Source organism: Gadus morhua, chromosome 1 (assembly GCF_902167405.1).
Source record: "Gadus morhua chromosome 1, gadMor3.0, whole genome shotgun sequence".
NCBI lineage: Eukaryota > Metazoa > Chordata > Actinopteri > Gadiformes > Gadidae > Gadus > Gadus morhua.
The window spans coordinates 20,873,661-20,886,591 of record NC_044048.1 but is presented as its reverse complement, the minus strand read 5'-3'; the positions used below and the strand labels follow the sequence as shown (position 1 = coordinate 20,886,591).

The window sequence follows — 12,931 nt, the reverse complement described above, 5'->3', positions numbered from 1 at the left end:
GCAATGAATGCCCTCTGAGTCGGTTTTAGTGAAAAAATATATAAATAAATATGAATGAATATTCATGACATGCAAATGTCTCACCTCTGATTGGCTAACAGCAGCGTCCATCAATGTAATAAACCCAATTCAACTTCCAGAGCAACAGGGAGGGGGGGGGGGGGGGAGAAAGAGAGAGAGAGAGAGAGAGAGAGAGAGAGAGAGAGAGAGAGAGAGAGAGAGAGAGAGAGAGAGAGAGAGAGAGATCTATTGGCCAAGAAAGAAGAGTTGAGGAAGAAATGGTTAGATTGAACATTCATTCACCGTGACGGCGGCCCTGGTAACGCGGGTACCACAGCCCTGGAACCACGGGCACCGCGGCCCGGGCAACGCGGGCACCGCGAAAACAGATCGCGCGCAGAGGCCTAATTAGGCCTAGATATTTTGTATTTGAAATGCAACGGTATTTTCGTGGAGACTACGCTCAGAGCAGCTGGAACCTAACAACAGCAAGAGGAAGGAGGAAAACGGGCTATGAAACAAAATTATTATTTATTTTTTGCTATTGCCCATGTTTGATCGTTTTGTGTTGGTTATTGAACTGTTAACCCGCGAACTTGGGTTATGTTCATCAGCGATAGAGATCATGACGATAGCTGATGTAACGGGAGTCCGGGCATGTGCAGGACCGAACCGCGCTGTATGACCACTGTTACACTGCCCATAGACAGTAAAAAGTATCTGAGACGGTAGAGGGGTTAGAAACCAATAAATTAAAATAGGCTATTTATTTCAGGTAGCCCATTTTTTCACAATTTTCTTTTGAAAAGCATGAAAGTTTAAAATCCCCCCCAAAAAATTACAAAAGAAAATCACGTTCCCAGCGCCCCCCTAGGTTGTGCGAACGGTCTATGGATCCAGCTGCTAAATTCAAAGATGGAAATCAGTCTTTTGGGAAAAGGTGAGGATTTAGAGGGTGACCGGTCAGAGACATGGAGGGGGGCTTCTTCAGCGGTGAAGAAGGGGGAGGCGAAGGCGGGAGATGTTAAAGGGGGAAAAGGCTCCGATCCAATTTATTTCTGAACAGTGTGAACAGCACAAATCACATGCAATCTGGTCTGTTAATTTCTGATTTATACCGCTTTCTTTACTTTCTTTATGAGGTCCTGAATCCAACTCAGGTGGGATCTCTCACAATGCGACCTCACTTTGACCTAACTCAAGATCGTCATTCATCATATTGGCCACATTCAAAACAATGTGAATACCAAACCCAAACATCTGAAATGAGCATTAAGGCTTGCAGTTCCCCGGATATGAAAAGTGTATTTGTTCTGTACTTGTTTTGTCTAGATGACTGCTAGGCTCTGGTCAAGATGAAGCAGTGAACTCCATGTGGTCATAGTCTGTTCTTCATATAACAGATAGAAAGGATAAGAGGCTTGAAATCAGATGTTCTGACTTTGACAAAGCATTTTTCTAGTCAGTGTTGATCAAGCAGCAATTCTGTTATTCTATTTTCAAGCATTAGGTTATTCAGAGGCAGGAATAACATCTCAGTAAGAAGTTATAATATCTTAACTAAGTAATATAATTAGCCAAGATGAAGATGATCACCTAGAAACTGCCTTTTAAGAAGAATTATCTTGTCAGCATAAAAGTTACAGTCTGATACTCTGATTAAAAGTTGTGTGTTTGTTGTGTTGAAGCCCAGAGCGGCAGGAGAGAGCAGTCTCTACTGGACCCAGCTGTGTCTCCCTGAAGAGTGACTACTCTATGGATCCACCTGTCACATTTAAAGATGGAAATCAATCTATTGAGAAGAGGTGAGTATTTATCAGAGATTACAAAAATACAGCTTCTATCAAACCTCCCTAAATCCTCCTGGTTCTTTATTTTCTAGGAGACTCCAGCAGGAGAGAGCAGAGTCCCCTGGACCCAGCTGTGTCTCTATGAAGAGTGACCACTCTGTGGATAGACCTCCTGAATTTAAAGATGGACGCCCCTCCAGAAAGAAGAGGTAGGAGTTGGTTTGTGTACATGTGTGTCTGCTTGTGTTTATAAGCTCATTTGTCAAAGCTCATTTCAGACGATGAAAACAGTTGGTTGTTATCTACCTGACTTTTACAAGTCAGGATAAATATATCCTGTGTGTGTGTGTGTGTGTGTGTGTGTGTGTGTGTGTGTGTGTGTGTGTGTGTGTGTTTTCTCCACAGAAAACACCAGGAGAAGTCGAAGGTTACCAGTGCTCAATCTGTAAAGCAGCATCAAACAGAGCTGATCAAGGTGTGTAAATATCCAACAGGATAATGGACTTTAGCTCTAAAGGAACATTAAAAAGCATCTCTTGTGGTGCTAATAGTCTCCAGGCTTCCCTCTTTAGACCAGCGGGATGTGAATCTCGGACAGATGCTTCTGATCTAGGACAGATTCTTCTGATGTCCTCAGTTAGTTCAGAGTAAAGTTCTCCTTGATGTTTGTTCTGTTCCAGAGGGCTGAGGAGAATGCACACGCTTTTCTAGACAAAGAGCTGAAGAAGCTCTGGAGGGTTCTCTACCCAGATTACCCACATTGCTCAGAGAGTCAGAGGGAGGAGGAGGAGGAGGAGGATGGTAAGAAAGAGGAGCAGAGGAGGCGCGCCATAGAGGGAGTGGTAGACATCACTACGCTCTGCCTGATGGAGATGAACCAGGAGGAACTGGCCGACACACTGTGGGGTGGTAAGAGACTCTTATTTTGCAAACAGAGTGGAAACTTTTATTTTAAAACTGAATATACTGTTATTTTGAAATGGTAGAAATAGACTCTGAGGTTTAATGTTTTTTTCCATATATAGGGGATTATTGTGGGTGTATCAGGTAAGATGGATGGAACAGATAGGTATTGTTAATGTCATTGTATCACGTTAAATGGTTCAATCCAGATATTAACATTCTGAATCTGTAACATGAAGTCCTTGTCACGACCAACTTCTTCAACCACAAGTAACGATGCCACTAAATGTCATGAAGTTTACCATTTTACAGGAAGTATTTAAATGTGTCCAATTATATCACAATGCACTAAATTATGTCTTCTGTCGTTTTTTCATTTAGGAGCTGTTGCTGTTGGGTGCCAACATAAAATCAAGTCTCACCTGAGGGAAAAGTTCAGGAATGAGTTTGAGGGAATTGCTAAAGCAGGACAGCCAACAGGTCTCAATGACTTCTACACAGAGCTCTTCATCACAGCGAGAGGCAGTGGAGAGGTCAACCAGGAACATGAGATCAGACTTATTGAAACAGCCTCCAGGAAACCAGCCAGGGAGGAAACACCAATCAAATGCGAAGACATCTTTAAACCCTTACCTGACCAAGATCAACCGATCAGAACAATAATGACAACGGGGGTGGCCGGCATTGGTAAAACCGTCTTAACACACAAGTTCACTCTGGACTGGGCTGAAGGTAAAGCCAACCACGACATACATTTCACATTTCTTTTGACTTTCAGAGAGCTGAATTTGCTGAAAGGGAAAGAGTTTAGCTTGGTGGAACTTCTTCATCACTTCTTTATTGAAACCAAAGAAGCAGCTATCTGCAGATACGACCGGTTCCAAGTTGTCTTCATCTTGGATGGTCTGGACGAGTGCCGACTACCTCTGGACTTCAAGAACAGCCAGACCTTGACTGATGTCACCGAGTCCACCTCGGTGGACGTGCTTCTGACAAACCTCATCAGGGGCGACCTGCTTCCCTCCGCTCGCATCTGGATAACCACACGCCCTGGGGCAGCCCATCAGATCCCTGCTGAGTGTGTTGGCATGGTGACAGAGGTGAGAGGCTTCAACGACTCACAGAAGGAGGAGTACTTTCGGAGGAAATTCACAGATGAGACACTGGCCAGCACAATCATCACCCACGTCAAGAAATCACGAAGCCTCCACATCATGTGTCACATCCCAGTCTTCTGTTGGATCTCTGCAACTGTTCTTGAAGACCTCTTCCAACCATTCCAGAGAGGAAAAGAGATGCCCAAGACCGTGACCCAGATGTACATCCACTTCCTGAGGGTTCAGTCCATACAGGGAGACATGAAGTACCATGGGAGAGCTAAAACAGATCTAGACTGGAGTTCAGAGAGCAGGGAGATCATTGTTTCTCTTGGAAAACTGGCTTTTAACCAGCTGGAGAAAGGCAACCTGATCTTCTACGAGGCAGACCTGGCAGAGTGTGGCATCGATATCAGAGCAGCCTCAGTGTACTCAGGAGTGTTCACTCAGATCTTTAAAGAGGAGTGTGGGCTGTACCAGGACAAGGTGTTCTGCTTTGTCCATCTCAGCATCCAGGAGTTTCTAGCTGCACTTTATGTCCTTCAGTCCTTCATCAACACTGGTGTCAATCTATTCTCAGAAGTACCAGCTACCTACGATGAACTCTTCCTCTACCAGAGTGCTGTGGACAAGGCCTTACAGTGTGAGAACGGACACCTGGACTTGTTCCTCCGCTTCCTCCTGGGCCTCTCTCTGGAGACCAATCAGAAACTCCTACGAGGTCTGCTGGGAAAGAGACCTCGTAGGAGGTCTCAGTTTAAACAAGGTTTGCTTTGGCTGACAGGAAGAAACACCAATCAGAGAACAGTCTGTTACATCAAGGAGAAAATAAATGGAGATCTCCCTCCAGAGAGAAGCATCAATCTGTTCCACTGTCTGAATGAGATGAACGATTGTTCTCTAGTGGAGGAGATCCAACAGTACCTGACATCAGGAAGCATCTCAACAGAATCTCTCTCCTCTGGTCAGTGGTCTGCTCTGGTCTTCATCTTACTGTCATCAGAAGAGGAGCTGGTTGTGTTTGACCTGAAGAAATACGCTGCTTCAGAGGAAGGTCTTCTGAGGCTGCTGCCAGTGGTCAAAGCCTCCAAAACATCTCTGTAGGTTCACCAATAACATGTATTACAATACACACAACAAATTATACATTGCACTAAAATAAACAAGTTTAAATATTATTTCAAAAGTCTCTGTAGTTGTACTTCCAACATGTACTGTACACGCGAAAAGTAATATTAATATACAAAACCATTTCAAAAACACTGCACAATTTTTTTTCAATATCCAACATATTAGACTAACTATTCAATTTAGTCATTTTTAAGCATCTTAGTAATTGAAATTTAGAATACTTTGTTCAGTATTCATTTTTTAAAACCCTCTCCCTATAAAGGCACCGGGAAATTTTTTCACTTACTTTAAGAGCGAAGAATTTATCATTTTGCAACACCTTTTGTTTGCTGAATGGTTAAAAAATATTTAATTGTTGTCCCTGCTTTTCAGAGTAATTCGTGCTGAACGCTAAAAGATAGGTCTTATCATAACCCTAAAAGTACACATCATACTATAAATGATCACAGCTGCAAGCGTATATAGAAAATATAGTTTTTATTATTATTATTGACAATAGTTAGCTGAACATTATAGGGTCCCGTCCTTCCACTCCCTGTTTTCTCAGCTAAACACAAAAATCCACTGCATTTTTTCCCAGTGCTTTTTATATGTGGAATGAATATGAAGCATCGTAGCAGCAACCTTAAAAATGATTGCGATGAGTTCTGCCCGTTCTGCCTCAATGCCGTCTGTGGTCAAACCAAAACAAACTAGAGTGACAGCGGCCGCACCTATCCCGCCTCTTGCAAACTTAGACCCTATGTCATATCTCGCCCCGTGCAACCCCACCCCCCTAAACCCCTGTTGATTCTACTGATGTCTAAACGACATTGATGTCCGCATTTAAAGCAAATGTGAATCACCCTCAGGGTCGAATCTCATGATATATACAAAATACGGCGAAAATACGGAGGACGTGTGTGAAAACGGCTTATAAGGAGAAAATGATTATGCTTGCTTCATTAACCCCCTCTACCCCCCTCTACCCATAAACCCACATTTTTGGTACTGCACCCAAAGATGGCGCGATTGTAAAAAATCATGAATTAGGCTTATCTCTCCTCACCAGATTGACCTGGATTCAAAATTATTTTCGAATATTCATCTCTAGAATCAGACACATTTATAAAATGTAAGCTTTACTTTTCCCACAATTTCATATTAAAGCTAAACATGATAAAAAGATCCACAGGCTAGGAAAATAATCAAAAATTCACCAAAATCGCCGCATAAAATCTTTAGGCCAAGCCTAACAAAAATCATCGAACAGAATTTGTTTTACTTAGTTCCATTTGAGAAATATTGGCCAATAAAGTTGGAGCAGGTAGACCATTTTTCTATTGTATAAAAAAACATACAAATATTATTAGGTGGATACCAATACCCTCCACTACTAATAAACCCAAAGTGTGGTACTGCGCTCAAAGTGTGGTACTGCGCCCAAAGGCGGCGCTATTTAAAAAAATTATGAACTAGCCTTATTTCTCCTTACGAGATTGACCTGGACTCAAAATTCTTTCATTATATTAATCTCTAAAATCAGATGCATCTTTGGTGGGATAATGCAGTGTACTGGTGATCCTTAGGTTGAGAGTTTGAATCATGATTAGAGCATTATGAACAAGCTGAACATGACATTCTGTCATTGCCACTCATTTAAGAAACACAACATTGAACAGCACCTGAAATTCATCAACATTCCGACCCATTCGTTTCGAATAATCGGACTGCCAAGGCTCAGTATGCCATTTTTCCTTCATCATTCACTCTGCCATATTTATATTTTTTCCGTTAGTGTTCTTGACTACAAAGGTTTAATTTCCCCAGAATTTAAAAGATTTTTCAGGCATATGCTTTCAAGAAAGCCCTTAATTCACTTGAGAAATGTGTGCTTGGATGGTGTATGCTTATCAATAGACATTTTGACCATGTGAATGAGACTGCAGTTCAGGTTACAGTGGCTCAATGGGATAATGCCTTGTACAGTTGATCCTTAGGTTGAGAGTTCAAATCCCGTTTATAGCATGCTGAACATGACATTCGAACATTGCTGTGCACCTCACCTGAAAGCTGTGGCACAGTTTTGCATTATGTGGAACATCTTCATCAACATCTTTCCTTCATAATTATTTGTCATAATTATATATCTTCCATTAGTGTGTTCTTGACTTTTGACTTTGCTCGGACCCCGTTAATCACCGCTTGCGGTTATATTTATTATTACTTTTGTTTCTAACATGTTGAACTGTTGATTTTGTGTGAAGGCTGAATGGCTGTCATCTGTCGGAGCGATGCTGTGAGGTTATTTCCTCAGTTCTCAGCTCCAACTCCTCTAGTCTGAGAGAGCTGGACCTGAGCTTCAATGATCTGCAGGATTCAGGAGTGAAGCTGCTCTCTGCTGGACTGGGGAGTCCACAATGTACCCTGGAAACTCTCAGGTCAGTTTTACTTAAAGGTCAAACACTTACATCACAAGTTCCACATTAGAGGACAGCTATATAACTGAGCATATAACTTAGTACCTGTGATGACCACCTCCATGACTTTGGTATTGTTGGAAATGTTACACCTTGTTGTTTAGGTGGATATTCTAATTGATCCATATGCCTGCAACATTTCATTTAGAAATATAAACGTGAACTCAAAATATAGTAATAGTGCCCCGCCACCGACCCCCGTATACGGGACGGTGATAGTTTAAAGCGGGGTGAAATACAGGGTTTTTTGAGAGGATGAGGGATGTTTTGTAACACATTCTGAGTTTGTTAATGACAGTATGAGGTTTGTGTTGTAACACTTCTATTCTGCTTATCACGTAATCAGACAGTAAGGTGGACTTTAAAGTCATTTATTAAGATTTAATTACAGCCTCTTTTTAAATCTATTTTTAAAGGAACTATGTAAAATCTAACTCTTAATATTTAAAGATCCAGTTTATTAACATTAATTAAATTTTGTTCATGTGTGTAAAATGTCAAGTCTCCTAAAACATTAATCACAGTTCCTATCCTGACACGTTCTTTTTATTTTGTGTGAAGGCTGAATGGCTGTCATCTGTCAAAGAGATGCTGTGAAGCTCTGGCCTCAGTTCTCAGCTCTAACTCCTCTAGTCTGAGAGAGCTGGACCTGAGTACCAGTGATCTGCAGGATTCAGGAGTGAAGCTGCTCTCTGCTGGACTGGGGAGTCCACACTGTACACTGGAATCTCTCAAGTCAGTTTTACTCTGTCAAACAGTTACACCACAAGTTCAACATCAGAGGACATTGAACAGATTTAACTCCAGAAAAGTAATTGTGTGTGTGTGTGTGTGTGTGTGTGTGTGTGTGTGTGTGTGTGTGTGTGTGTGTGTGTGTGTGTGTGTGTGTGTGTGTGTGTTTGTGAGTAGCTTGTCTGGCTGCCTGGTCACACAGGAAGGCTGTGCTTCTCTGGCCTCAGCTCTGAGCTCCAACCCTTCCCATCTGAGAAAGCTGGACCTGAGCTACAATCACCCAGGAGTCTCAGGAGCTGCGCTGCTCTCTGCTGGACTGGAGGATCCACGCTGGAGACTGGACACTCTCAGGTATGGAGAGGACAGCTCACCACTCAGGGACAAAGCAAGGATTCAAGCCGAAGTGGTCTGAAAATGCACCTGTAACTCATGTTGTGTAGAAAGTGATGAGACAGCAGATGATGACGTGAATGTTTCAACATGCTGCTCTCACTTTGTTTCCCCCCCAGTGTGGAGCACGGTGGAGTGTGTAGGCTGAAACCAGTTCTAAAGAAGTGTAAGTGTCTGTTTGATTCATCACATCACACACTGACTATTGTGATGGAAAGTCCATCCCACAGCAGGAGGGGACGTCCGGTCATTCAGATTCAGGGGTATAGCCACTTGTCTCCATTCGAATGATGCACTCACTTGCATGGGCCCTTCAGAACTTCCAATGGGGAATTATATTTGATAATTCACTGTATAATTAGCCGTCTTTCGTATCATTCCGCAAGTAGCCTGGTAACTTGTCAACCCCAGCGTACTCAGTTGCTAAGCGACGTCAACGTCTTTGGCAGACTATTTCTCTGCTGATAAACACTACGAATGCTGCTAACAAATAAATTGTAAAAAGACACATAGGGCCCTATCTTGCATCCGGCGCAATTGACTTTCTACACTGACGCATGTGTCGTTGCTAGTTTGCAACTGGCGCAGAGCGTTCTTTTCCCTCCACCGCCATGCGTTGGTAAAGTAGGGAATGAGCAGGATGGGACGTCCGGTCATTCAGATTCAGGGGTATAGCCACTTGTCTCCATTCGAATGCTCCATTCACTTGCATGGGCCCTTCAGAACTTCCAATGGGGAATTATATTTGATAATTCACTGTATAATTAGCCGTCTTTCGTATCATTCCGCAAGTAGCCTGGTAACTTGTCAACCCCAGCGTACTCAGTTGCTGAGCGACGTCAACGTCTTTGGCAGACTATTTCTCTGCTGATAAACACTACGAATGCTGCTAACAAATAAATTGTAAAAAGACACATAGGGCCCTATCATGCATCCGGCGCAATTGACTTTCTACACTGACGCATGTGTCGTTGCTAGTTTGCAACTGGCGCAGAGCGTTCTTTTCCCTCCACCGCCATGTGTTGGTAAATTAGGGTATGATCTTGTGCCCCAAGGGGCGGTTCGGCGAAAGGAGTAGGGGTGTTCTGGCACAAACGTTCCCTGGTGCTATTTTTCAGTTTCAGAAATCACTTCTGCCACCAACCAGGAAATACCTGGTTTAAAGTCAGTGGTGCGTTGTTCAGATGCTATTTTAAGGGCGCATGCATAATGTTGCTTGTGTACCTCGCGCATACTCATCTACCTAGCCACACATTATTGGTAAATTATTTGGGGAAGAACAGCTGATACAGCGGTAATAAGTTGTATTTTTAAATCAATGCATCTGCAAACACCGTACTGCAAACACATAATTTCCTGACACAGACATCGGGTACAAGCCCAGAACTTTTAGGATTGATGAGTATTTGATCGTGAGAAAACATTGTTTTACCGTGAGTGAGTGTTAAAAAGAATGAATGAATGCGGGTGCGCGTAAAATAATTAATGAATGCGGGCGCGCGTGTGTGCATCCATCTGTTTAAACACACGCAAACTAAACACGCAACGCATAATACAGTCCATGGCAATGTATATTAACCGGGGGACACATGCATATTAGGAACACAAGTCGATAGCGATAATGCATACAATACTGGTAAGAAACGATGTTTGTTAATGTATCGTGTATATCATTAAATAGAACCACAGTTACCGCATATCATATGTGTGCTAAGTTTTCTTTGCCAAAATATATTTGAGGACTCAGTATTTCTGAAGCTGTGGAAGAAAATACTATTCCATGTGTGAATTAGGCCATATTATTTGGCCATAAACTGAGCCATTTGAAGTCTGAAATTCATGTGGTCATGCATCCGTCTCATCGGAGACTGCAAACGCGCTGTCAAAATATCAACTCGTCAGATTAAAATGCACTCATGGCTCTTAAAGGGGATGGGAGATGGCACTCACATTGGTTTATTGCACGTTACGCCCAAACCACGCATACGGGTAATTAGGCTACCTCAGACCAACCCTTTTTAGATTAGAAGAGTCATTTATGCGCCGGTAAAATAGCAACATCGCCATAGAACCGCCCACAAAGCTACTTGTGCTTGGCGCTTCTCACTTGCGTTTCAGACCGTTAAAATAGGGCCCATAGAGTGAAGTTATTTTTTTGTTTCGGCAAGTAGTCACGTAATAAGCGCGATAATGTATAGAACGTCGCCGGTAGTTATCGAAAGTAAGCCTAATAATAAGCTTATTTTACCGATAATGACCAGCGTTCTATACATTATCCCTTACGTAGTGTAAATATTGCGGTAGATTCAGTGTATACATTTTTCATGTTTCATTGTTTGAATGGGACAGCCTCTCATGCACACGTGGGATTTACATTTAAGTTTAACTTAAATTATCTTCTAAACAATATGCACTATTTCCAAAGCTATGGCACACTGGTACACTATAGTAGGTCTGATATTATTTAGTCTTTCTAGGTTAATGTTTGTAGAGTCGATGAATGTGAAACAGTATTATACTAGTAGTACAATACTAGTGATGATGATGATGATGATGATGATGATGATGATGATGATGATGGTTCAGCAGCTTACCATGTCTTGTTCTCCGTCAGATGCCTGTGAACTCACACTAGTCCCAAACACAGCCCACAGACAACTCTCTCTATCTGAGGACAACAGAAAGGTGACAGTGGTTGGACATCCAGATCGCCCAGAGGGATCTCACTCCCGTCCCCAGGTGTTGTGTAGAGAGGGTCTGACCGGCCGATGTTACTGGGAGGTTGAGTGGGAAGGACGTGTTGCTATAGGAGTGGCACACAGAGGAATCCCATCGAGAGGAGGGGCTGACAGCCGCCTTGGAAGGAACAACAGGTCCTGGAGTCTTCATTGTAATGATGGTCTTTGTTACAATGCCTGGTACAACGGTAGTAGAACAGTCATACGTCTCCTCTCGGTTGGCTCTAACAGAGTAGGAGTGTATCTGGACCGGCCTGCTGGCACTCTGACATTCTACAGAGTGTCCCCAGGTGGAGGAGGGTCCTCAGACACACAGACACACATCCACACCTTCCAGTCCACCTTCACCCAGGAGGACCTCCTCCCTGGGTTTGAGTTCCCTTCGTTCTCTGGATCGTTTGGTCAGTCAGTGTCTCTGTGTAACTTAAAGTCTCTCTCTCTATCATCTCCCGGTCTGAGGACACATAGGAATACCGAATACACACAGTACCACATGCATATATGAATACAAACACACGCGCACACACATATTAACACATTCGGTGCACACACATACACACACACACACACACACATGCATATATAAACATCCAAATATGCACACACAAACACATGCAAACGCGTGCACACACATGAATGCCTACATAAACACACGGGCGCGCACACTCATGTATGCATACATAAACGCATGCGCACACGCACACATACTGCAAGCATACTGCACACATGCATAAACACACAAATACACGCACGCACACACACACACACACACAGATATTGACACACACATGCAAACAGCGCGCATCCACACGCACACATTCGTAAACACACACACACAGACTACACACACATGTATAGTATAACACACAGACACATACACACACATTGTGTTTTTGTGATATAAGTTCATGTACTCAACTGTAATCCAGTTGAGTACATTTTCTACATTTTCTTGGGCTTCTGAAAAATACTTTTAAGATCCTCCATAAGGTTAACGAAGCAGGTTTTACAGACACTATATTTCTAATGTCAAATGTATTTTAATTATTGAATGATGGTAAATCTAAACATGTTTATACTACAATATTGTGTATATTTTCAGACATTTCATGCTTAAGGGCTCTGATGTCTCAGAGCCCTGAGATATCAGTCTTGGAAAAGCTTTTGATCGTGTTGTGAATTACTTTAAAGTATTGATTCATTGTGTTCTGTTGGGAACAACACAGCAGCAGAACATGTTCAGTTATTAAAGATATGTTTTTTGATTAATAATGTCTGCTGCTTCTGTTGTTTGAGTCCTAGTGTTTATTGTGTACATGTAAGGGACTTTTACCAACATTACCAATTAATAATGAGGACACCAGCAAGTGCATTTCCATAATCAGACTCATACGCCCGATGAGAGACGGAATATGGAGAGAATTCTAGAAGCAACCCGACATGAAACAGACCCCAGCTATTGGCGTCTCTCCAGAGATGAACCCCCCCCCCCCCCCTCTAACAGGACCATGAGCGTCCATGTTGAAACACACAGAGGTCTGTGTTTGAGGAGCACCAAGACTCCCAGGTGGGGGCCCAAGACTCCTGGGGCAACAAGCAGCTGATTTTAAATAATGCTTTCTTTTGTCTTTTTCTTTTTTATGATTAAAAAAATACAATACATGCAAGTATCAGGGCAGAGTCCTGCCGTC

The 12,931-nt window shown here is 42.6% G+C and overlaps 1 protein-coding gene across 1 annotated transcript in view; it reads left to right on the top strand.

Annotated features, from left to right (window-relative positions):
* LOC115551613 (NACHT, LRR and PYD domains-containing protein 12) overlaps positions 1 to 12,509 on the top strand; it is a 31,248-nt gene extending 18,739 nt beyond the window's left edge. Inside the window, exons 4-13 of the mRNA XM_030367367.1 lie at positions 1,689 to 1,805; positions 1,883 to 1,999; positions 2,196 to 2,265; positions 2,471 to 2,699; positions 3,075 to 4,890; positions 7,168 to 7,341; positions 7,942 to 8,115; positions 8,290 to 8,463; positions 8,622 to 8,668; positions 11,117 to 12,509. Coding sequence (XP_030223227.1) covers positions 1,689 to 1,805; positions 1,883 to 1,999; positions 2,196 to 2,265; positions 2,471 to 2,699; positions 3,075 to 4,890; positions 7,168 to 7,341; positions 7,942 to 8,115; positions 8,290 to 8,463; positions 8,622 to 8,668; positions 11,117 to 11,745 — 3,547 coding nt within the window. The 3' untranslated portion in view covers positions 11,746 to 12,509. The remainder of the gene's footprint in view (positions 1 to 1,688; positions 1,806 to 1,882; positions 2,000 to 2,195; positions 2,266 to 2,470; positions 2,700 to 3,074; positions 4,891 to 7,167; positions 7,342 to 7,941; positions 8,116 to 8,289; positions 8,464 to 8,621; positions 8,669 to 11,116) is intronic.
* Positions 12,510 to 12,931: the final 422 nt, after the last annotated feature.